At 33.5% G+C, this 27,414-nt stretch overlaps 1 protein-coding gene across 1 annotated transcript in view; it reads right to left on the bottom strand.

Annotated features, from left to right (window-relative positions):
• Positions 1-27,414, bottom strand: part of LOC143230651 (pre-mRNA-processing factor 39-like) — a 61,410-nt gene that overhangs the window by 7,387 nt on the left and 26,609 nt on the right. Inside the window, 8 exon segments of the mRNA XM_076464533.1 lie at positions 93-257; positions 1,540-1,650; positions 2,030-2,258; positions 7,405-7,572; positions 12,014-12,129; positions 12,552-12,677; positions 13,286-13,428; positions 17,305-17,404. Of these exon segments, the coding sequence (XP_076320648.1) occupies positions 93-257; positions 1,540-1,650; positions 2,030-2,258; positions 7,405-7,572; positions 12,014-12,129; positions 12,552-12,590 (828 nt within the window). The 5' untranslated portion in view covers positions 12,591-12,677; positions 13,286-13,428; positions 17,305-17,404.

Here is a 27,414-nt window from a genome sequence, read left to right as displayed (position 1 = left end):
TATTAAGGTAAAATTAGAAACCCACTTTAAGATTAAAACTTTAAAAAATTTCACAACAGAAATAATTTCCTATTTAGACAAACAAACACTACCTTCATCCACATATCTTCATACAGAGCACATGCTATCATACATCTTTCAAACAAAATAACAGTTCTTTCATGTGTGCTATTCTGAGCTTCAAAATCTAGATATTCTCTCCAGTTCTTCAACTGAGCCCGCTCCAATGGTTTTACATGAAAATATGGCCTTTTAATCTGAAAAAAACAAGAATCAAACATCTCTTACTGATAATCTGTTAAATTGTACTGTTGCCTAATAATGAAGGGAAGAAAGATTAGTGTTATAATATAGAAAGTAAGCATACAAAAGATCTTATACACTGAGTTTACATATAGAATACAAATAATGTACAAAACATAAGAATACCATATTACAGACCTAATACAAACAAGAAGGAATCCTTAAAAGCCATGGCCTTTGAAATTCTTTTGGGCAGGATTAGAGAAATCTAATATCTGAGACTTTTTTCCCTGTTTTATTAGCTATGTATCTTGTACACCAGGAATACAAAAGCATACACTCAATACAATTTTATTACTCATCAGGATCTCTACCAGTCTTTTAGGTAGAATTACAGTAAATTAACCTACAAGACCTTAGGCATGGTCAAATACATCATTTAAAAGGGTTCAACTTCCTAAGTCCAAAACTTTAATTGTATATCAAATCAGCCAAGAAATGATTTAACTATGTGCTGAAAGTTTACATCTGAAAAAACAAAAACTCAGCCATCTTAGGAGCTGCTATGTCACTTATAAAAATAATCACATAACAATAAAAGCTACCCACCTTAAAAGACCTAGATTGCATAAAGAAGAATCACAAGATTGTATCCATCTAATAGATTTGGATTACATACAGAACAAAAGTGAAGAATATAATTACACAAGGTATCTTAAGAGATTTGAATTATGTGCAAAATGACAAGCTCACCATCATGCAGATCTAGATTACAAAAAAAGTCACTAGACAATGCAAATTAATCATCTTACAGATTTAGGTTGCATTCAGAAGTCTCAACATTACGTAAGCTACTCATCTAAAAGATAGAGTTTGCGTAAAGAAAAGTCAAAATTACATTAGCTACTTATGTTACCCATACTTTTCTAGTATGCAGAACTATCACAAAACTACAGAAAATACAGGTGGATTATATACAGAAAAATCTTATGGTTATACAAATTTACCCAAACAGATCTAGATCATGTCATAAAAGCTAAAAAAATACAGGTTGACAAAAAAAAATATGCACAAAGCAAAATCATACAATCAGAAACCCATATTAACCCAAAACTGTATCACTGACTAAGAAAAAGCATAAACTGGCTCTGTTACCAATTCTACCTTACTCAGATTAATATATTTCTAATAAACTGAATACTTAAAGGCCTGATAAACATACTAGTTATAACCCAAGTAAAGATATTTCAAGTTCTAAACTTAAGGAAAAGTTATTGTAAAAAACATGTTACTTACACCTTCTTCAAAATTCCATCGTTTTCCAACCTCCTCTTCATTTTTCCTGAATATTTCTTTTCTCTTCTCAATAATTTTCTCCCTCAAAAACTTAGTCTCTTCATCATTCATCTGAAGATGAAATTTATACAAATATAAAATCTCATGACCAAGTATAGAAGGAGTCATCAACTTGTAAAGCTTTTGATTTTAATTTTGCTAAGATTAATCCTTTGTGTGAGTAACAATTACTAAAATGAGCAGTGTCTTCACAAAAGAATTAACCTTCAATTTAAGTATCACTTCAATTTGAAAAAAACAAACAAACCAGCATTAAATAACTTAATACTAAGGATGTCAGTTCACCTAGCCTTATATCACAAAATTCAGAAAAATATAATTTCAAACTAGTAAATAACTACTTTGTTGTTGTTTTTTTTACCTTGCTTCTCTGCCACCACCATGTTAAAATACTTTTATTATTATTATTACAATACAATATCTTATAAACCTTTTCTTTGTCAGCTTGCTCTGGATCTTCTAAACCAGGGGGAGCTTCATCACCAGGTGGACCAGCATCTCCATCTCCCGACTCTTCAGGAGCCTCCTCCTCTTCATCTTCTAATGGAGGAATCAGTTTTTCTTTCTCATTAATAGTTACAAACTCTTTTCGGAATTCCAGAAACTCATCTGTTGAGACTGAATCTTTTGGTAGGTGTTTTTTAACATGTTCTTGGAATCTATAGAAATATTTTATCACAATTACAAAAATACACATACAAAATAAGATAATTCTGTTGTATTACAATGTATCCCAGTTAACAAGAACATTTTGCACAGTAAAAACAATGTTAGGATTAAAGTAAAACAGCATAACAAAGAACAAACTTATATATTTAACTTTATTTCATAAAAAACAGATTACGATACTAGAAAATATGCAGTTCTTCTGGCAAAAGATTATACCAATTACTTCAGAAAAATTAAAATACACTTTAATATTCTTTTTGTCCTGTTCTCTGTCTTAATAATATAAGAACTAACAACACCCATTTTGTTTTTATTCTGTTACTGAATTAGGGAGTATACTTTGCTATACAGCTTCATCTGCAGCATTCTGCTAAAACAAACTGTAGCTAAGAGTAGAAAACTTTAATTGGGTCACAGAAGAAATTCTAAATGTTTTATATAACCAAAAATTAGTTTAAATTTTATCTGCAACTGCCATCACAGATACACTGGTGAAACTAGAATGGAATACAACACTGACTTCCTGCAAATTACACTGTAAGAAATAAAGATGTTCTCCTGTGTATGCAATTCTTTGAAGATATACTTCTGAGAATTACACTTGTTCATTTAGTAATTTTAACAGACAGTGCCAATTTCCAGGCTAGTTTTTAGCTTTCTAAAGCTAATTTCATCAATTACATGTATTGAAAAATTAAATATATTTGTGCTACAGGATTGATTAGAATTTTTCATACAAACCAACTGAACTTTTGCATAGTCAATTACAGTTTTTCTATAGAACACTCTTGAAGATGCATGCTCTAAAATAAAGCACAGTGTCTAATTAAAAAATAAATAAATGGTGTTATATGATCACCTTCTAAAATTAAGATATTTTGTACTCTAATATGCAATACAAAAATTTAATGAATTTTAAAATGTAAACCATGTCATCTGTAATATAGCCTCACTCCCTCTAACTCACAAGAACAATGACTTAAATTAGTTTCCTGATCAAATACTGCTGTAATGAAATTGTTCATAAAATATATTCAGAACTGTTTCAAATTACCAGACCACATTACCTCTTTCCACATTGGGTCAGCTGATGCAAGACATTGTAACAATAAAGTAACGAGTTTCTATACTACAACTAATTTAGTATGTGTACCTTGACAAAATTTGACATGCTTTTAGTACAAACTACAAGTTATTTGGAAACAAAATCAAATTTTTAGTACGTATTTTTAATAAAGATTTGTCCATGAATATACAAGGTCAAAATGATGATTACTCCAAGTGTTAAGCAATTTTCATGTTAAGATTAAAAATACTTTTCTTCATCTGAAATTTTCAGTTATAATCTTCCTAAACTGAAAATATATTTCTAATAGATTACATTTTTCCATTTAGTGTTGCCCTCTAAATGCAAATTTATACAACATATGCCATAAGCCTTCCTCATACCCCCCTTTGGAATCAAAGATTTCAATATGTCTCATGCAAATCACGATACATGGACTCCCTACTGGCACCACTATTAACCATAACCCTAAACTTGTCAGAAAATTACAAATTTTAGTATGATACTTCTCTCTTCTCAGAATATTAGCTAGAATATCACACCAAAAGGAGTAGGAACCAGTGCAAGGGAAGAACAGATGTACCCCTCAAGCGTGCCTGAGCAGGGAAACAGGTCAGATGATCTGAGAAAAGGTACTGCACCATTTCTAAACCAGGTATCTTCTCATTGTGAACAATTATGAACAAACATGACAGAAAATGAAGGAAACACATCCAAGTCAGGAAAGTTATCCCAATCAGATAAACAATTTAATCCCACAAAAGGAAAGTGGTTAAAAGAGGATGCATCCCTTGGTGTAGAATGGCTAGAGTGCAGCAGACTGTACTTGTTAAGTCAAGTGTATCCAAAACTTTCTTGCTAAGTACCAACATCCTTGCAAGGATAGGATGAGAATAATATTGTCTTCACCACAAGCCATAAATTCACAGATGTAAGGAAACAACAAACTCCAGAGCATGAAAGAAAAGTTGTACTGAGCCAGGAGATTCAGAAATGTGTCATCTGGTATCCAAGGGAAGTCCATTGCATGTAAATCAACTCCTGCAACTGAGATTGGTCTGAAATGTCCAAAAGGTCAATTATATCATCAAATAAATGGTGGGAACATCCAGGACAGAGAAAAACCCACGTATTCCCTCTGTGACCTACAACACAGATTCGAGTGAAGACGATGGACAACCCCAAACCTGTACAACAGCTTATGTTGATTGGTTTACTCGATATCCAAAACCAGCCCACAGGGTACCGACATCCACACAAGAGGCATCCAACTGAAGTGGTGAACTGTATTGAGACATCCCACTCTGTTGTACACGTCATTAAATATAGTGGATAGTAAGACTTTTACACTGGCAGAAAACTACCACTGTACTTTGAACTGAATGTTTAAAGCCATCTATGTGGAACCTGTCTAGTGGGATACCTCCAAGGTCTACCATCCCACTAGCTTGAAACTGATAAGTGATAAGAACTCTCATACTCCACTGAAAGAAAGAGGGCAAAAATAGCATTAGAGTTCAGAGGGGCTACTACATATTAGATAGTGCAATGGATGATAACAAAACCCAATTTTGAAAAGCACACCATATCAAATGATTCAATCTAGATGTGGCAGGAATGGGCAGTTTCCTTTCTGCTTTACCCATGCCATCCATGGGTGGGATGGTCCAGAAGAGAGCTGCCAAGAATTAACTAATAAGAACAGAAACTTCTGCAGAAAAGAGTATGGGCAGCATAGCAATGAAAGACACACATTGGACACAGAAGTTTATGCAGATCAGGACAAGGAAGAGGTAAGAAATAGAAAGAAAGGAAATGGAAGAAAAGGAGGAGTTAACCTCACAAGCCACCAAGGTCTCTGGATAAAGGAGTACACATGTTGGGTAGTACAGAGTGCAAGTGACATCTATAGTGAATATATCTGACTGACAATGCCCGCTATCCATGAGAAGAAAGAAATACACATTAAGGGATAGGTGAAACAAAGAGCACAGAGCATTGGGCTCAAACAGAGGTAAAGTAAGGGTGAGTACAACATTAGTGTCCTAATACACAAGTGCCAGACATTTAGGCAGTTGGCATATCCAGAAAGAATGGATCAAAAGTGTAAGGACAGGGACGAGAATCCAGCAGTAATGAAAAATGGAAAATATGGGATAGGGCTGCCCAATAGAGACCAAACCCTTCTTCTGAAAATGCCATAAAAGAAACTTGGAAACATCAACAACCATTAGACATCACAGTTGAGCAGGAAAATAAGGTGCAATCAGAAAGATTTTGCATTGGTGAGGGAGACTACCCAATGAAGTAATCAGATAGGAGGATAAACAAAGAAACTTGTTCTTCCAATCCTAGTTGAAGATATTTATAGCCATTACCTGAGAATAGGGAACAGGGAATCCAAACAAAAGGTAAATGGTGATTGTTTTTGGTGACTGATTGGTAGGGTACTCCTTGTCTCCATGCATCTGCCACCTCCCTCAAAGGGATGAAGGGACTACTCTAACTCCACTGGGTTAAAGCCAGTCTGTTTGAGAAAGACAATCCACCACAAGGTTGAAAACACAAGGAACATGAAATGCCATCAAATAAACATGATGGGCCCAAAAGAGAAGATCAAAGGTAAGAATACAAAAGAGATCTCAACCAGGTGCCCCCTTGGTGACTGATATTGAATGCCACTGTTGAAAATGTTGGAGTGGATAAAATCTCTGGAGACAGGAAGAAAATAATCTATAGACCAACAAACAGCAAGGTGTTTCAGGACGTTAACATGAAAAAAAATGGTCCTCTATAGACCAAATGACCCAAAGCCACTCAGTAATCGATCCCAATATAGGGATGCATCTGTGACCAGATGTAAATGTGGCAATGAAGAATCCTCAGCAAGGTACTACTGATTGTGTAGAACCCATTGAAGAGACAACATGAGCCCAATCGATAAATACAAGAAAAGTCAAAGACTGCATCTCCTAATGTGATAGAACCTCAAGTAGAAAGTGAATGAGCAGACAAGGCATTCCAAATGGCCAGTTCTATAGAACAAAACCAGAGAAAAGGTTGGGCCCAAATGAACAAGGTACTGGATAGAATGAAGAAATGACTTCTCAAATTTGATGAACTAGACCAACTGAGCCACTTCCAGTGTTGACAAAGATGACAGTATGAGCAAGAAAAAGGAATATCCATGTACCAGTGAAAGAGCAACCCCCCAGGCATGAAGACAAAGATTTGCAGTGACAAAGCTATCCCAAATAGTAGGGCACATAACTGGTACACCACCCTATAACAGACAAACCAAATAAAAGGACAAGAACACACGAAAATTCCCAGATAAGCACTGGAAATATCTATCTTCAAAGAGACACCTGAAGGAAAACTCATGAAAGAGTAAGGTAAGATTCCATAACGAAGTATGGGAAGTGAACATATTGACTGAGATGAGTCTTTTTAGGAACCACAAATATGTGCGAGTAAAACTCCCCAGAACTGCATGAGGCAGTTTCAATAGTCTGTTGTGTCAGGAAATCTTGTACGACCTAGGAAAGACAGTGGCATGACAAAAAATCCTGAGAAGGAATATGAATTGTAACAGCAAACAGAAATAATTACTGATAATTTTGTGAAAGAGAGAATGTAATAATTTGTCATGGCAATGGTTGAGATTTTGCAAGTTAATCTCCCTATAAATAAATAATGTTGAAGCCTGGAAAAATCTGATTAGGATTTAGTAATGTTTGTACTATAAATAGTAACTTATGTTAAAATTAGAATAAAGATGATTAAAAAAAGTATAAAACAAAAACTGTAGCAAACATAGAAGAAGAGATTTTATTTTGAAATTAAAACTTATGTAATATTAAAATTTTATTTATTAAACTATGTTTTGATGCCAAGTTTATTTATATGCATTGATAACAATAGCTTGATTAAAATGTCATGACATGTACTTCTAACCATAGTGAGAGGGTTAAAGCTGTATTTGAAATATTATTACATATTATGTTGAAACAATAAATGCATCAGCATCCGTTCTTGTTCACAACATGGACAGTTAGGTTCTCACTTACTTTTCAAAATGATGAACATAAAGTTGTGTTGGAATGTTCAGAAGATTATCATACAGCTGTGTAACTTCTCTTGGGTGCTTATTCTCCAATTCCCAATTGATGTATAAATCCCACAATCGATCAGATCGAAACTCCTGTCCTGCCGAATCAACAGCTCGTTCAAAAAGCCTAGAAATTTAAAAGATAGTTTGTTTGTCAAATAAATCAAACTTCTCACTTGTGTCTGTTGCTATTTAAGTGAACTCTACCAAACTAACTGTCAGTTCAAATTCAGGGTCTACAACTATTACTGGCAAAGGAAAAAAAAAATTGAAATATATTTTGAGTCTCAGTGGTCACTGAAGCATCCGTCTTAGGTTATGCTTCCCTGGAAATATTCTCTTGTCCTTTCGCTTTCAAATGTTCTATAAATATCAGTACCTTAAAATTCACGAAAAATAAGCCTAGTCTGGTCAATCATTTGACAATTCTCTGTGTTACTGTACTACTTTCATGTGTCAAAGTTGTAGAGCAACACTAAGATGCACAACTTACAAATTTATTACATATCATGAATAAAGCTTTTCCTGTCAAATTAACCTTTTTTAATGACTGCTCCTAGTTTTGACTTCACTTGTGATTTATTCCTAACAACAAACAATTTTCTAGTTCTTTCTCCAACCAGCCCTACCAGAACATTTTTTTTTAAACAAACTAACTTCAAGACTCATTTCACCATACTGCTTGATAAACTTAGCCAAAAAACAATGAATGATGATACTGATCCATTTTGACCAATTTCCACAAGTGTTATAAAACTATATTTCTTGGTCATTTATTAGTATTTTTGGCATTATGTTAAAAATAAATATCAGGAACTAATGCATACATTACAAATTACACAAAATAAGATCTTATAAAGGAATTTAAACCAGGAAGAGCATTAAGTTTGCTACAACTGGTTGGTTACAAAGAGGTATCTTGCCCATTACCTTTTACTTAAATATTAAAAATGGAGCTAATAGTAGGTAAAACAATACTCTGCTTATGTATTTTTATTTTAAAAGAAGATTAAACCTACCTAACAATAATACAAGAACTGATTATTAGACTAATCATTAAATTATTAACTATTAGATTATTAGCTTTCAAAAAGATTAAAACTTTTACTATTTGCCATTATATAAAAAAGAAATGCAAAGTTGGAGGCCGTTTCTCACTTTGATTACAAAACAGAACTCTACTACTTTAAAATCATTATCTACAACTTAAAAGAGCATAAAACTTCATCTTATTATGAATTAGCCACAGAACACCTTTCACCAAAAACTATGCCAAGTCTTCAGTATTCTCAAGTACATTGTTTCATGACTTGTGCTACTTAAAGTTGCAAAGCATGACCATTTAGTTAGTAATTACAAAATGTAGCATTATAAGGAGGCTATAATGATTGCTACTACATCCTTCTTTATTTGCTCAATACAGATGTCCAGTTAAAAACAAAGATATCAAATTACGGATTTATATATAGATTTTATTTAGTATGGGAATGCATCAAAATAACTTGATGTTAGTAAATTTACTGTCTCACTCAGATTTAAAATCACATCAATTACCAGCCAATGAATTATGCTTCACCAGTTTAGACCTTATACACTAACATTTGTTGTTTCAAGCAGGTTTTGCATGTTGTAATTGAAACAGACTGACAGAAATATTTGGTAGCATACAACAAGCAAGGTATAGTTGGAATTCTCTTATACGCACTACATGCTTGTATTCAGTCTCTAAATAAACGGTGTAATCCATACTAATTTACATTTTAGTGTGTAATAACATCACATGAGTTATGAACAAGAGTGCCTAAATAGTTTGTTTGGTTATTGCAACTAAAAATGAAAAGGTGGAGGTATTTATTAAATGAAAAAGTAAAAATATACAAAAATATAAATTGGGATTATAAATGTTATTGAATTTCATTTTTCATACACAACCTAAATGTTAGAAATAACTAACACACAAGATTTAACTTTACTTTCATATACATAAAATATCAAAAATTTGTACTTTTACAACATATCTCACTAATTCACTCAGCTTCCAAATACTCAAATACCAAAAAACTAATATATACTTTACTATAATGCATTAAAATACTCAAACTATCGACACTTGCATATCGTCAGATAAACTATTTCATAAGTTTTGTATTCATTACATCTAAAAGTAAAGTTACCTTTATACCAACCTTCTAAGACTAGTAATACAAAATACTTTGTGACTAACCTATCCAAGCCTTAACAAACATAAAACCTTTGTTTTTCTGCATCACAGCAGTCATACGTGTAAGTTTCTTCAGTTAGTTAATTTTTTTAAACTATGCCTAATAGAAGTAACTTTTCATAACAAAACTAAAAACTGAACACAATACTTTAGTTTAATCAGTCCCTGACCTGCATTCAAGTAAAATACTTGTTACATGATCTCCAAAAATATTAAGAGTAGGTTTCAGTCAGTACTGAACAGCAAATCATACATATCACAGCCTCCCATAGTGTACATTAAATCAGATGAACTGAGAGTTCCATCTTAAATGCATGAAATTTGGCTCTATGGTAAACACTGCTCCACTGATAATTTCTGGATAAGGATCAAAACCATTTTTTTTTCAAAATGGCTACCACCTCACATTTTTGTATTACATTACTAACAATATAACCAACAAACTCTTGACAATGTGGCTTCTTATTTATAGATTATAGAAAAGTGATGTGTATCATTATAATACAAATATAGATATGTTAAGTGTGATTTCAGTCATTTGACAAAAATAATAATTTCAAAATTTTATATGTAAAGTGTTATTTATTGTCATTATTATTAATCATAAGATTAGTTCATTTAAACATTGGCAATTATTTTATACAACTATACGTTTAGTTGTAAACTATCCAAATCTTGCAAAATAGTAGATCCAGATGTCCCACTACAAGAACAGGTGCATAATTTACTAGAAAACAACAGTAGAACATCTGCAGTGTCTAACTATTAATACAAAGTAATGAAATGTTGATACTCACTCCAGCAATGTGAACTTAGCTGGAACTATCATGAGATTCCATGAACTTTGTTATCAGTAAACCTAAGAGTATCCAAGCTAGATGAAGATAATTTGAAACATTCATGTGATGCAAGGAAAATTAGGACAATGTGCAAAGTTAAATTCAAAACACAAAACTGCAGAGGGCCAAAATAGACAACCCACGGATAATGGTAAATTCACAAACATTACTCAGCTTAGTGTTGTATGTACAACAAGACAAATGCTTATGAGACAAGGCATCAGTGATTCTACATGAAAATCCCTTAATTCTGACAAGCAAATCCAAAAAATGCTCACTGATGTTGCAAGTTGTATTATTGCTAGCTAACTTTGATGTAGACAACATGAAATTTGCAAGAATCAACATATCATGGTACATGCCCAAAATTGTTGCATAAAGAAACAAGTCACAAAACCTTCAGAAAGGTAGTAGGCAACAAAAATAAAATACTCTTGGGAATATTTGTGTTTTTTATAGAAAAGAATCAAATTAACTTTGGTAGGCCTTGCAAAAAACATACATCATGTTTGGAGCAACTTAACAAGAAATTGCATGTCATATATAACATAATTCAACAACAATGTTGGGGACTTTACAAGCTCAAAAGCAAGGAAATAACATTACTTGGTTTTAATGAAGATATTAAATTTGTCATTTGGAATGTGTGGTACAAACTACAACAATGAAGATTCTATCATCAAATATTAAAACAGTTTTCTTTATGACAGCAAATTTTATCTAAGTAATATATAAAATATCTGCATCATTATAGTTCCATACTAGTATATATATGATGTTAAAAGCTATAGAAGTCACTTGCAAAAAAAAATACATATTTATTATTATTTATTTTAAGATTATTTTATTTATGGATTACAAGTATGTCTTAAAACAAATTCCACATTCACAGTAAATAAAACTATAACAGTACACAAGTTATCAAAAATGAACAACTTTCCAATATCCATCTCAGAAATGGCAGGAACATTTTTGAGTAACTTTCTGGCAGCTACCTTGGACAAAGTTAAGTGCCCCTCATCCCAATTTGGGCACAGCATCATATACAAGCATGTCAAATTCTGTGCTTTTTTTTTTTTGAACCCCTTTTTTTCAATATCCCAATGGATCATATTTGTCATTTTGTTGAATACATTGTGTTCATGGCAATTTACCATTATAGCAATACAATTATAAATTTAATTACATAATGTCTGATAAATAATTTTTTGTCATGCTAACATATCAGTGACAAGCAATTCTGCATTAACCAAACTAAGTTCAGCAGAGAGGGTTAAAGCCATCTTTTTAGTTCTACATTTAATCTTTCAGTACAAATGTTTTTTGTTTTTTTTCAATGTACAATATTTCAGACTTTCTTTTATCAAGGTTCACATTTTATTATAATACCATTACAAGTACACTATGACAAACATTGATCACATTACAAGTCATTTGAGGGAAAAAATAAGACAACAACAGATAAAAAGATCATACAGTGATACATAATACAAAAAAAATACACTAACACTTTCACTTTTGTATAGTAATCTTCATCTTTCTTATGTTGATTTTTGTAGAAGTTGAGGTAATGAATCCATAAATCAACACTAAGAGGAATAGCTTTCAATCCTTGCTCAAATACCTGAAAATGTTAAATAAGTCAGTTTAAATAAGAAAAACTGCTCAAGCTCCAAAGAAAGTGCATCAAATTATCATCTAAATCTTACAATTCTAAGATATATTAAACAGTGATCCATATATGTCTTTTCTACAACAAATCATTAAAAAGATCTTAATTTAAACTACTTGGTTACAAATATGTGCACAAAATTACTGCAAATTCAAGCAAACTGCCTTGTACAAGCTATCCAATACTTACTTATCAAAAACAATCTTTAAAATACAAAATATTGACTAAGTATGTCTTTATATAAGCTTTCCAACTGTAATACCTGAAGTTACACTAAATATGACAAATGAATTTATTAATGCACCCTATTTAAATGACAATATATTCAAGTTTCAGCTACACAGCATAAAATGTTGTACAAAGATGTTACTTACTTCTTCAGCTTTTTCTGCAGTATTCCATTTTTTTTCCATATCTGCATACTTTTTCCAATAACCATAACAATATGGATAATATTTGAAGAAACTGTCAAAAGCCTCCCTAGCTGCCACCAAGTCATTCTGAAAACGTCAAATTCTTTAGATACAATACAGTATTTCTTTCTGAAGGAAATTTCAGAAATTTGTGTTTCAAAACACACTTACAGTTAACTCGGATAAAAACGTGTTTCTCTGATGTAGTTTCATTGACAGAGAAACAGCTGTAAGGTGTCTCCACTCATCTTAGAAAATAGTGATGAGAAAGTGAAATACATTTTTATCAAATTTTTTTGGTCTTTATTTACAATAAAATCTGGGAACAATAGTGCTAGAAGAAAACGAAACTTGTAATGGTTATTGTGAAAATGAATGTCTAAGCATCCTCTTTTTTTCTATTACACAAAGATTACTTGAGAGAAAATTTGAATGGCATCTATTAGAATTATGAATTACTTCATTAACATTACTGACAAAACACAAGAACTCGCATAAATCAAGTTAAATGTTCAAAGTTTGCAATAAAACAAACATGCAACATCATCGGGAATAATACTTAAACCTAATTAATATTTATTACTCATGGTTAAGACATTAATAAAACAAACAATGGTATAATGGAATTTAATAATAATCCTCCACTAATAATTTAAAAAAGGTAAAAAACAGTTTTAAATCCAGATACTTCCTACCTCTTGTTCGACAAACTGTAGCAAGTAAGTCCATCCAGTAAAGTCTGCTGGATTATCCTTAACTGCCTGCCAATACTTTTCTAATTCACTCAGTCCTTTCTTCACAGTTTTACTCTTAGAGGACTCTGGACCATCAGCAATTTCTGATAGTAGAAAAAGTTTAACTCGCTAATACAAGACCAAAACACTTCAAAATCTCACAACTATAACCAAGATACTTAAAAATACAAAAGCACCAAAAGTTATATGTAGATAAGTAATATTTTTCACATTTAACCTAATAATAGATGGATGACACTACTTTCAATTTTGTAAATGAAATACTAAATGTAGAGCATCTAATTTTCTTGAATTCAGTATCACTAAACATTGTTTAAGGATAGTTAATCAAGGATAATATAAAACAAGAGAATCATTTAAACAAAAATAGAAGTGGCTATAAGAAAAACCTGACAACTAGATCCAAAAAAATCCCTCCTATATTATTAAGGGTTAAAAGAATTCAGATTAATGCATAATTATTAGCTATAATATGATAAAAATAAAAGTCTCATGAAACATCATGAGTAGATTATGCATGCAAACAGAAGGTAATTCAAGTTAAACATGACCTACATAATGCCAAGCAGTTATGTTCTAGTATTGTGACATTGTATTCATAAAGCAAAGGTTAGAAGAATGTCTAAAATCTTTGTGTACAGACACCAAACCTTCTGAAAGCTGTGTATAAGAGTGTCTAATTGAACCAAACCTTGTTTTAACAGTCAAAGACAAATAGTCATGTAGTTCGACCTATTAAGTAGTAAATAAAAATAACACCCATCTCGGCAAATGTAATGCCACCATAAAAAATAATGTACACAAGTTTCTGTTTGTTTCAAGTGTATACTGACTTGGCAGTTAAATAGAACTGGCTTTGAAATTCGTCATGTTCCAATGACATAACACTCAGTAAATGAAAACCAACTTCACATATTTCACAGCTGCAACACTGCCAATATACTCAGATTCAAGGTGGAGAAAGACAGATGATAGTTCCACAGTAAAATCTTCAGGTCCCAACAAATCAAATCCTTCAGCACAAACTGTACACATGCACAAACATTCTGCAATCCTGACAAAACAGCTGTTATAACAATAACTACTTTAACCACTGAGAAATATGATTAAACAATAAATTATTCTTATAATAGGATATATGAAAAATTGCATTATCCCTTAACCTTTTGCTCTGGGTATCCTTTACTGAGCATAACAGGTTTATTTTATTAAACTACTTTTCATTTATGTTAAACCAATTAGCATAACAGAATTTTGGCTGATAATCCATACTTTAGTAGTTTACAAGTGTTAATTCTCCAAGGCAATATTGGAGAAAATCCTCTAATGTGAAACTAGACTTTTTCTTAGCACATCATCTTTCACACTTTATCCTTCACCCTTCAAAAATTATGATATTAAATAAATTATTCACTACAAAATAGTCATTACACAGACAATCCATAATTTTAATAGCCTTCAATTTCATTTAGTTACAGAACTGAAGTAGAAACCAAGATCCCTCTTGCTACACCAAACTGTCACATCCTGAAAGAGGATTTGTTATTAGTTCACTTGCATTTAATTATGATGTGTTGTATAACGTGTTCTGAAGACAGAATAATCAATTTCACTTCTAATTCAACTCTGGTTCCCATGGGAATCAATGGTTAGCTTGGATGCATTTCTGATAGCTCCTGTCAAATAGTTAGATAGCCACAAAAATTGTTATTGTTAGAGGAAATTGTTTGCTTGTCATTAGTCTATGTTCTTTGTTGCATTGCTTAATTAAATAATTATTTAATGAATTACTACCATTAGTTTAAAGAGTAAAGTTAATAGTCATCAATAGCCAAGAAAAAAAAAGTTTGCTTTATGTCTACTTTTTATTATTATTATAAAAGTAACTGAAATGTAAAAATAGAGGTCTCTCTAAGTTAGTTAAAAATAGGTAATTAAGCAATAATGATAAATATTTTACAAGGCAAGTAAGCAAATAGCTTGGAGGTAATGAAATTCAATAACATAGCATCAGCTGCACATTTCAAGTGATTTACAACTTATAATGGTACAAATAGTAGTTAGACACGATTCAAAGGGTAATCAAAAGGGAAATAAAATAATAAATTTTAATTATAAATATATTTATACCATTACAAGTTTAAAGCTATTTAGGATCAATGAATAGTTTCATGATACATTTGAAGTCATTGTAGAAAGAAAAGGAGGGTAATTTATTTCAATTTTTGTTTGGTGATAAGATCAGTCAAACAGATTAACACTACATAATTGAGGAAGAGAAAATAAAATATAGTTTCACTGAAAACAAATATTTCAAGCGTATTTAGGAGGTTTTAGAGATCACATAAATGAAATTTGAGTTGAAAAGTATTTTAACATGAAAATCACTATACATAGATTATTCAAAACATTTAATACACTCAAGGAAAAATCTTTAGTTTATTAAAACTACTTCACTGAAAAGTAATTTTTCAAAATGTAAACATTTGTAATGTTTTCTGAATGACTGTCAAATGTCATGAAGATATTCACACTATACCAAAACTCAGTATTATCAAATATGTAAAATCTAAATAGAAAAAGGTCACTGGTAAGTCAAAAGAGACTGAGCCTATGTGGAGAGGTAAACAATGCAAAACCAAAGTGAAATACAGTAAATCATAAAAAATAAAAAGCACAATTATCTAAATAAAATTAACTCATTTTATTTTATCAGTTTTTGCATTTAATACAAACAAGAAGTTTTAGACAGAAAAAGAACACATTATAATCACTTCTATCAAAAACACCATGCCAAATAACACTATGTAATAAAACATTTACTTTTTCTTGTTCCTGAGCAGAAAGTGTTATTTCCCAATTACTTATGGTTAAAGTAAAATGGAAAAGACCCATTTTTCTCTTCAAAACTTTGCTTTTGTGATGTGGAAGTGTATAATAAAAACATGACAGGAGACTATTTGGGGGCTGATATGCGAAAGAGATTTACATTACAGTCGCAAATCTTGAAAAACTACTCACTTCTAAATATTTTTGTGTAACTTTAGTATAAATACACGTAAATCTTAATTCATATGTTGTTTTATTCAGACCTTATGTAAGTGAAAATGTGCAAATTTGCCCATTTTTTTTTAACAGATAGGTTAATTTCTAAATTTCATTATCCAGGTCACAAAAGCAAAGTTTGAAGGTAATAATTTCTGTACTTTTACAACATAAGCAATTAAGAAATTACACACTATCCAGGAACAAAATGTGTGTTATGTAGTGTAATCATACAGAATCAGTAAGGTTGAACTTATATCATAAGAGACTGAAAAATATTAGAAAGAGACACAAAAGCAGTGGTATATAACATTCACAATGTAACAAGATGTTACATTGAAGAAAACCTTTTACAGAATGTTTACTTAATGAATTTAAAGTTGGCACCAAGCAGATATTTAAATGACCAGTCAGTATAAACAATTAAATATCTTATCCTATGATTACGAGGATATCAACAAACTAACAACAGCTGAAACTAGAAAACTGAGAAAATTGAACTTATTGCACAAAGAGATCATGACTTGTTAGTCTCAGTAAAAAAGATCACATTCAAGGCCAATTTGGTTTGTAATTGTCCAAAAGATATGAGGGTGCATAAAACAGAAAAAACTGCCAGATTTTATGCTAAAAACTAATAAATACAATATAAAAAAGATACAACAAGTACAGATTTGTGTGTTTATAAAACAAACTGTAATTAATTCAAAACTGTACTGACATTACTTGAAACTCAGGAAAGATGTGGATCATGACAAAGCATTAACTGTAAAATCACCTGAGCTTATACCACACAAATTTATTTTGCAATACCTATGTTCATACAGAAATATAAAAAAAAAACAAATAAATTAATATAAATATAATCACAAAGATATGTAAAATTTGCACTGAACAAATCATATCTGCTTTACCTGTAGCCTCAGGTTTTGGAGGTTTTGCTGTATCACCTTTTGGGAGGTTTTAAGTCCTCCTCACCTTCTGGAGGATGCATCTTATTTTCCAGTACAGTCTCTACAACAGAACAATGAATATAAAATTAATGACAGTTATTATAAATCAGCAAACAATTTCAATTTGGATGAATTTAAAACACCTTGAAAATATAAAATAAATATCCATAAAAGATTAAATGACTTTTAAGTCAAAATACCAAGTATTAATATAGTTTAAAGAAAAATATACAATAAGCTTATTGCTATTACATTCATCCTTAAGTTTACACGTGTAATTTACCTGTTCACACACAAAATCTGTTTTAATTACAACCTTCACTATGCTTTTCATTGGTAAGGATTTTAATCCTTTTACCATCCAAGAAATGTTTTTTCCATAATCATAATTGGTGTAAGTGTGCTGATGGAGATGACATCTAGCATAGGTAAATACATGGATGGAGATAAATGGTTAATAATTGCCATAGCTCCCATCTATGTGTGTAACTCACCATGCCACTTAAGTTACGAAGTTTCAGAAAGAATTACAAACTTGTATATATTTAAAACAATCCATAACCCTAACCTAAAACCCAACTTACAATGCAAAGATATCATCCAACTGATGCAAGAAACAAGTCAATTTTAAAACACTACTGCTAAATGTTTAATTATATGGCAATAGAATAGACAGTTAAAACAGCCCTGTTAAAAGTCTGCTTAAAGAAAAAAAACATTGACTGGTGTACTTATCAGTGCACCAAAAGAATAAATGATCTTTCTTTGATAGATTGTTAGGAAGAGTATTCATGATGCAACTTTGTAGAATGGATGGCACATGCCTGTTGTGGAGACAAGTGTAGAAGATGCCATTTCAAAAATCTTCCAACCTTCATCTTCAGGTTAGCGTGCAAGGTGTTGTGGGTCTATTATAGTGTCCTGGTGGATTGTGGAGAACATGTTATGATTGGTTGGACTATCACTGTTTTTGATTGGAGGAGAGATTTCCTGTAGATTCAACCAATGGTGGCCACAGGTGACACCGCTAATCTGGAATTTCTCTTTGGTGAAGGTTTAATAGTGCTAATATAAAATGATTTTGATTTTTCTTGTCTTCTAGAATTTGTCTGTGTCAATTATTCTATTTTTCTCCCACTTTATTCTGTGTCCAGTTGACATGGTGTGCTCTGCAATGGCTGAATTTTGTTTTCATGAGTCTTGTACTATTTTTCTGTTTTTTTTGTTCTTGTCACGAGTTTTCTTTCCATTTCTCCAACGTACGTGTCGTTTCAGGAACATGATGATGTTTTTGAGATTCTCTTTGGTAGATCACCATTTGTTTGCTTTTTTTTTTAAATACCAGAATGGACCTTAAAAGTATTACAAGATTTCCATCGGACTTCTATATTGAATTTCTTGGCTATGCATTTGAGTTTCTCACTGAAATGTAGGTATGGTAGGTAAATGGTGGTAGTGGTAGCTTAAAGATTTACTATTGAGTTGATGGATGAATTAATCAGTAAGCTGGAACAATGTACCTTTGTGGCAGAACAAAAGCTAATGGCTCTTCATTTGCTGTATGAAAAATTACACAGGGAAAGATCAAAGCACATAAAACAACTTTACTTGGATGAAATGTTTAAAAATATAGCCAAGAAGAATGTGTGTCAGAGCAGTATGCCTATATCTGATAATTCTGTGGCTTCAACTTCAAGTACTCCAGGTGTTCCCCTGCAACATCACAAATCCATAATGAAACAGGTTTTTGTTATTAGCTCCACAATTCCAGTAAAGTTATAAAAATTTGCCACTTTAGAAGCAGTACTACTGCTACCTTTTTTTAAGCACAGTAACTAATAAAGCTTTTCCATTTATACTGTGCTAATAAACCTGTATCAGTTATGTCTGTACTAATGTATTTCATTAATAATTTAATTCACATTTAATATTTGTTTTATTTAAGTTTCTTGCAGTTCATGGTGCTTTAGACATGATGGGTCAGAGGTATATTTGTTGAATTATTATTACATGACCTCTGATGATCCAGCAAAATGGATAATCCTACAAGGTTTTGGAACCGAAGGTGCTGGAAAACTGGTGGTGTACCTGTGCTTAAATAAAACTAATATTTTCTGTTATAGATACCTTGTCACATTTACCCATACACTGTAAAATTTAATTAAAATACTCTTCCATCATCAAAAGTTATAGTATGATTAATCTCATGATTAACTTGGTGGTTACATAGTAAGTGCAATGCACCTATCCCTTTAAGTCAGAGGTAAGAGGCAGTGACCTACACTACAATGACATGAACACTCCTGCACAGCTTCTCACTTCATTGTGTTATATATATATTGAGCCTTGCACAACCAGTGAGGAACTCTTTCAAGTCAACATCCCTTACACCTTAGAAATGGTAGCAATAAGGATCTCTCCATAATCCACTGATAAAAGTGAAAGGAATCCCACTGGGAAAGTGGGAACGTGCAACTGCAAAACATAATTTTAAAAGCCAGCATGCACAAGCAAAGGAAGTAGGCACAAACCCCTGGTACTGGCTATTTACATGCTAGTCCATAAAAGATACAGTCTGGAATGGAGAATGAAACACACACACACACACACACTACTTCATGTTACCCTTGTCTTGAAAGAGATATAGGAGATTAAGTACACCCCACCTACCAATGAGTTGGTCCAGAAAAGCAAACTTCATTACATTATGAATGGGTAAGGAAGTAAAAGAAGCAGTTACCATTAAAAGACAAAGTAAACTGGCAAATTGTAACTAGAGATAGAGGTAACTGGAGATGAAGATTTTAGATGTAACCTACGTTCCAGTCTGAAGGATCTCACCCAAAGGTCATCAAAATAATGAAGCCAGAGAATGAGACAATTGGTGCATCTGATGTGATGAAACATGAGAATGTTGGCATCTCTATCCAGAGAAAAATATACAATGCAAAGAGTTGATTAAACCATCCAGTAGGCACAGAAGATGACATACCTAGAAAATGAGACATTTCATGGCAAAAATAAACTGGATGAACCTCAAAATGAAGTTGTGTACACTTAATGATGCCTGAAAACTCAAACTGCAGACAAAGATAAAAAGGACCAGAGATAGAGATCCAGACCTGGTTGAAGTAGTGGAATGCCAAACATAGCATTGACACAATCCAGTCAACAAGATAGATCCTTGAGAAGATGGCAGCATCACAAGAAAGGAACAGAGGATTGAAAGAGATTCTACTGGTTGCTCAAAATACAGTGAAGACTGGCATAAGCTGAGCCTAAAGGGACAAGGTATTTAAGAGAGAAATTTAACAGATAAAACCTATTGTAAAGGAAATAGTGAGTCAGGGGAACTACACACTCCATTCCTTAAATAAAAAAAAAAATATCAGAAGGCTGAGCTTCATTGAGTCAAAAACTGAAGACTGAAACAGACCAAGTACCAGGTGAGGAACAACTTGCTTTTAGATAATATTTGAGAGAAAGTTCTGTTATTCTATCTCTTATAGTTGGTAAATTACTAATTTGGTGTAAATAATTTGTTGGCGTAAATGATGGTAGGCTGAATGCGGATTTTAATATTCTGTTTTGTTGCACTTGGATTTTCTGGAGTGTGTTGTTTGACATATTGTATGTTACTTGACATCCGTACTCTATTAGTGGACGGATGTAAGCCTTGTATATTTGTATAATGGTGTTTGGTGCGCATTTCGATTGTTTACCAGTTATAGTCTTCAGATATGAAATCCTTTTTCTGATTGATGAGTGTATATTGTTTGTGTTTTTTCCATGTTAGTTTTGTGTCAAAAGTAAGTGACGCCAAGGAATGTGATGTTTTTGCTCATGTTAATGGTTGTGTTTCCAAGTGATAGTTTTATTTTTTCTAGATTTTTTCTTTGCTTCTTTAGTTTTCTATAGAAGGTGATTGCTTGTGTTTTTGTTGGATTTAACACGACCCTCCACTTGTTGCTCCATGTTGATACGTTGTTTAGTGATTCTTGTATGCGAGACATGGCCATTACTGGGTTTCTGGAGGTGCTCCAGATTGCGATGTCGTCTCATGCATTGCAATGTGTGTGTATGTTAGATTTGGAAAAGGTATGTCACTGACGAAAATTATGTATAGAAGTGGAGAGAGGACTGATCCTTGGGGCACTCATGCCGTTATATTAAATAATTTGGATATGGTTTTATTGACTTTTACTTGTGCTGTTCTATTGGTTAAGAAATTTGAAATCCATTTGACTATCATGGGATTTATTTGTAGGTGATTTAGTTTGTATATGATGGCGTTGTGCCAAACGCTGTCGAATGCTTTTACATCTAGGAATACCCGATGGTTACTTGATTGTTGTTGTAAGCTTTGTAGATTGATTCGGTGAGTCGTGTGAGGTGATCTGTTGTTTGTCTATTTTTTCTGGAGGCATTTTGAGATTCTGGAAGGATGTTTGATTCGCAAAAATGGAGAAGACTGTTGGAGATAATTCTCCCCATCAGTTTGCCAAGGCAGCTTAACAGACTGATGGGGCAGAAATTATCTGGATTTGTTCTATTAGTTTGTTTCTTGGGGATCGTTGTTATGATGGCTTTTTTCCACGTGTCAGGGTAATACCCGGTCGCTAGTGAAATGTTCATGATGTTTGTGAGGTGTAGTAGGAGAGTGGAACTTTTTTTCAGAATAATATTTGGTATTTGGTCATGTCCGAGGAAGTGTTCTTAAAGTTTTTGATATTAATTTTTAGTTCGGTTATGGTTATTTTTCTATTGATTGAACTTGAGTATGCTTTTAGTGTCTCGCTGGGGAATCCTGGTGAGAATGTAGCTTGGTTTGTATTTATGAAGTTGTTGACATGGTGTTGGTGTTGTGTGTCGAGTTTAAATCGCTGAAAAAGGATTTGTAATAGTCAGCTAACAAGTCAGCTTTCTCTTCGTCCGTCCTTGCGATTTTATTGTTGTGTGTGATATGTTGTAGCATGTGATTTGTGTTTTTGTCTGAAGCAATACTCTTGAATTTTTTCCAGAATTCTTTTGGATTGTTCTTGGTTTTTTCTAAGTTTTTACAGAAGTTATGCCAATTGTTTTCTCTGACTTTTTTAATTTCTTGTTTTATTTTTGTATTTGTTCTATTGATTTCTGTTTTAGTGTGTGGATCGCGTGTGACGTAGTGTGTTCGTCTTAATTGTCTGCGTTTGATTATTAGTGCGTGAATTTCTGGTGTTAAGAGTCCATTGAATAAGTGATTGTTTTCTCTTTGATTTAGGAATTGTGTTTTTTATGGCTTTCTTTATGGCTTCTGTAATTTGATCAACATAGTTGTCTAGTTCTGTTTTGTTATTTACATGTTCGATTTGATGGGGTAGGTACGAGTCTAGAGAGGCATTAAAAGTGAGCCAGTCGGTTTCAGTGTAGGTGTATGCGGAAGGAGTCACGTACGCCACAGCAGGGTGGCGCGGGTGAATCATACATGACATGGGGAAGTGGTCACTGGTGATTTCATCATGCACTTTAAAGTTAGATATTCTGTTGACCATGGACTTGGGTGCGATGATGAAATCGAGTACATCGTATGAGCCGTTAGCGGCTGAGAAGTGTGTAGGTGTATGGTCATTAATTAGGTGCATTTTATTGCTAGAGATAAAAATTTTATGCACGATCCTCTGCGTGTGTCTCTGTTACCCCTTAATTCTGTGTGTGGTGAATTAACATCTCCAATAATAATTGGTTTGGGTTTACGATTAACACATTTTTGAAGGAAGTTAATGTCGATATCTTTGGTTGATGAGCAATATATGGCTAGAATCGGAATAGTTAGCCGTGTATATTACAAAAAATGGTTTCATTGATGTTAGATTTAAAGGAATCTTCTATCGAGATTAAATGCGATATTTTCGTACTAAAGTAAGCTATTATACCTGTTGTTTTCTGAGTGAGGTATGCTGTGTGTAATGAATCCGGGGATTGTGGTGTTTTGTTTCTCTATTTAAAGTGTTTCTGAAACGATGATTATGTTGGCGTTTATATGTTTGTTTATGTTGTATATTTCTATTTTTTTGTCTTTGAGATTTCCTTGGCAGTTGATGTGTAAGATTTTAATGTGTTGTTTTATTTCCCTTGCATGAATTTTGAGTGAAAGATGATGTGGTTTGAGGTGAGGAAGGTTAAAATAATAACTTGCAAGGCTGCAAACAGCCTTGAGTGACTCGTGCCTCGATTCGAATGAGGGGAGATCACTCAATTCTATCAGCATTGCTAGCAAGTTTGTGGTGAAATCTGTGGGGTTGAATGCTTGTGTTGTTTTCGGGCGTGTTACGTCCGCGTAAGTACGTGTTGGTTGAGGTTGAGTGTGTTTGATTTGCGAGTCAGTTGGAGTTGGTAGTAAAGGTTGTTTGGTGATGTGGGTGCCGTGGGTTTGATTATTGTTCGTGGTTTTGAAAAGGAATCTGTTGCGTATTTGGGGCAGCCTTTGTAACTGGCTGCGTGGGGCCCTGACAGTTAGCGCATCTCACTTGGTTACGTTCGTTATGACACTGAGCGACCTCGTGAGATCCGCCACATCTAACACATCTGTCCTTGGCCATATAATTAGTTTTTGTGTGTCCGAACCGTTGACATTTGTACCATTGGATAATGGGTTTTTGGTGTGTTTTTCCGGTTCGGTCGTGTGTCTTTTGAAAAATAAAAAGCAACAGTTTTTTTAATAATTTGTCCTGATCGTCTTTTTTGTTGACGGTTACCTTGATCAGTGGCGTTTTTTGTTTCGTTCTGAATGAGATAATTCTGTTTGATGATGCAATGTCAAAGCCTTGAGTTATTAGTTCGTCAGTGATTTCATGATCTTCGATGTCGAAATCGACACCTCTGATTATGACTGTTAGTTTTGGTGTGTTGGTTTTTGGTGTAGTGATAGTGGCTTGAACCCCAAAGGCATCCTTGGGCCAGTTGGCCAAAATATTTGCAAACTATTGCGGTTCGGAACGTTTAAGCATGATTCTTCCATTAGGAAGACGTTTGATGTCTTTAAACCTAGGCCCTCAGTTGTTTGACAATCTGTGGAATGCGTGTTGTGTTATTTACTCCTTCGATGAACAGAGTTGGAATTCTGTAGTTAGGAGAATCTTGTGTTTGTGTGACAGTGGTGGTGTTCTTAGAATTAGTGGCGAACAAAGAATAATGGGATGAAGTCACATTATAAGGCCCCCACGGCTGAAAAGGAGAACATGTTTGGTGTGACGGGGATTCAGACCCACGACCACCTGGACATGCCTGGCGATGGTTTAAAAAATAAATAAAGCAATTCTGTTATAAGAATATGTTGTGGTTTTTAAATTTACGATCATGTACATCTTACTAAAAATCTCAATTCTCTTTGGTAATTATTGTTGTGCTATAAATTCGCTAAAACTCTTCCAAGAAACATTTGAGAGTAATTGTAAATGAATCGTTCTAACATTTTTATAAATTCAAAAGATAAAAATATCATTAATTGAAATCACTATTTGGTTAAAAAAAATTGCAAATATTCACATCTTCTATGGTTTAATGAATAATACGCCTGTTGGTGCTTCGTGATTTTCTATATCGATGTTTATTTTTAACACGAAATTATTTTTACCTGAAATAATTATAGTATTATTCATACAAATCTAAAATTTTAGAATTGGAGTTTATATGTTACGCAAATCATTATAATTTCGCCTCTCTGTCTTAACTCCACAAACTCGATGTATTTTCCTTTTTTAAGTTTACCTCACTTTACTGTACGATCCCTCTCCAATAAGTCTTCCTAATTTATAACCATGTTGTAACAAAATTTGTGCCTCAGGCATTATTATCCGAGCAAAGTTTGTTGACGTACTAGGTTGATCGTTAAGTAATTTAACCGGCCATTGGTCCATAGCTAATTATTTGTCCGTTTAACTAATTTTGAGATATTTAAAACGACAGAATATTTCACGCGCTTATGTGAACTATTAATCAGTATCATTTTTGTTCGTGATTTTAAATTTAATCCTCGATCAAAAAATATTGTCATGGATACAGTATTGTGCTTCAATAATATAAATATCGTCTTCGTGGATCTCCACGTCATCATGTGATAAGCATTGTTGGTTGGTCTTCTGCCAGAAAGCTTTATTTTGTTTACTCTTTATGTATAGCCCAACCATAAAATACTTTCGATGTTTGAATAACATGGGAAATAATGTCGCAGTTAATTATCTATTATTAATCAGCAGCTTAACTGTGTATGTATTTAGTTGTTAATTTCTCTTATTCAGCAAAACGTGAATTTTATTGAAAAAAAAAATGACATTGATGCCTAATCTATTTACTGAGTCACTACTTCTACATGACACCGCAAATACTAGGGGGTTCTCAGGGTGCAACAGTACACTCCTATCATATATGAGGGGTTTCGATTTTGTTTAGTGGTTTCCAGGTCTACTGCAGAAATTATTCTAGCGTCAGTTGTTATCGAAATACCCGTTGCATTTTAGGTTAGTAGCGATGAGTACGAGGTCTGTTCAAAAAATACGCGGACTGTTTGAATTGCGCGGCTCCAGTTGGTTCCAGGGGAATCCGCTTGGTGTCGCTAGGTTCGCACAATCAGCTGATTACGACGCCATTTCCCGATTGCAGATATCTTCATTTGTGAATTAGCTACGCGGTTTTAAGTGAAGTGCGATTTTTTCGTTTGGCGGATTTCAGAATGAATGACCTGAAGGAGCAATGACTTGCTGTGAAATTTTGTGTTAAACTTGGAAAATCTGCGACTGTAACTTTTGCTATGCTTAACACGGCTTACGGTGATGTTGCTATGAATCGTACGGCATGTTTCAAGTGGCATGAACGTTTTAAGGATGGTCGACAGTCCATTGAAGATGATGAGCATCCTGGACGTCCTTCCACGTCAACTGACGACCCGCAAATCGACAAAATCAACACCCTGGTGCGGGCAAATCGACGTCTGACTGTCAGGGAGCTTGCTGACGAGTGTGGGATATCAGTTGGATCTTGTTACGAGATTTTGACCGAAAAATTGAAGATGCACCGCGTTGCTACGAAATTTGTGCCACGCCTGATGACGGACGAACAAAAAGCCCATCGCGTCCAAGTTTGTCAGGAACTGCTTGATCGTTCAGAAAAAGATGAAAACTTTTTGTCAAGGATCATAACAGGTGGTGAATCATGGGTTTATGGTTATGACATTGAAACGAAGGTCCAATCGTCCCAATGGATGGGTGAAACATCCCCCAGACTCAAAAAAGCTCGCCAAGTTCAATCCAAGGTCAAGGTGATGCTGACAGTTTTCTTCGATGCTAAGGGTGTTGTTCACCACGAGTACCTCCCCGAAGGCTCCACAGTGAACCAGACTTACTACATTGAAGTTCTGAAACGTCTGAGGGACGCCATCCGTCGCAAAAGGCCAGAAATGTGGAGGAGTGGCGACTGGTTTTCCATCACGACAACGCTTCAGCCCTCAGAACTCGTGAGTTTTTGGCCAAACACTCGATCACTGTTCTTCCCCACCCCCCTACTCACCTGACCTTGCTCCTTGCGATTTTTTCTTGTTCCCGAACTCAAAAGACCCTTGAAAAGAAGAAGATTTGAGACGATTCCCGAGATTAAGGCAAATGCGACGAAGGAGTTGGAGGACATTACAAAAGAAGCGTACCAGAACTGTTTCAACAAGTGGAAACACCGTTGGGATAAGTGTGTGCGTTGGGGAGGAGAGTACTTTGAAGGGGTCCCAGAACTGTAACTTCTAAATAAAGTACTTTTTGTTTTATGACGTCAGTCCGTGTATTTTTTTTTTTTTAATAAAATGCTTTATTATAAAAGGATGGTAAAACGATTATTTAGTCTCTAGCTTTCGGAATAACGTTCATTACTTTAGTAACCCAAGGTTTGATGATACGGAAATACAAATTGATAATGTGGGATAAAGCTCTTTCGTTGACAATATATATTCCCAGGATCTAGAAATTCACACACGAATTTGGTTTTTTTTCATCGGCATTTCAGGCGGACTTAAGCCCCTCGTATTATCTCTTTGTGGCAAAACTAGTAGGG

Source organism: Tachypleus tridentatus, chromosome 10 (assembly GCF_004210375.1).
Source record: "Tachypleus tridentatus isolate NWPU-2018 chromosome 10, ASM421037v1, whole genome shotgun sequence".
NCBI lineage: Eukaryota > Metazoa > Arthropoda > Merostomata > Xiphosura > Limulidae > Tachypleus > Tachypleus tridentatus.
This window is presented reverse-complemented; position numbering and strand designations above follow the sequence as displayed.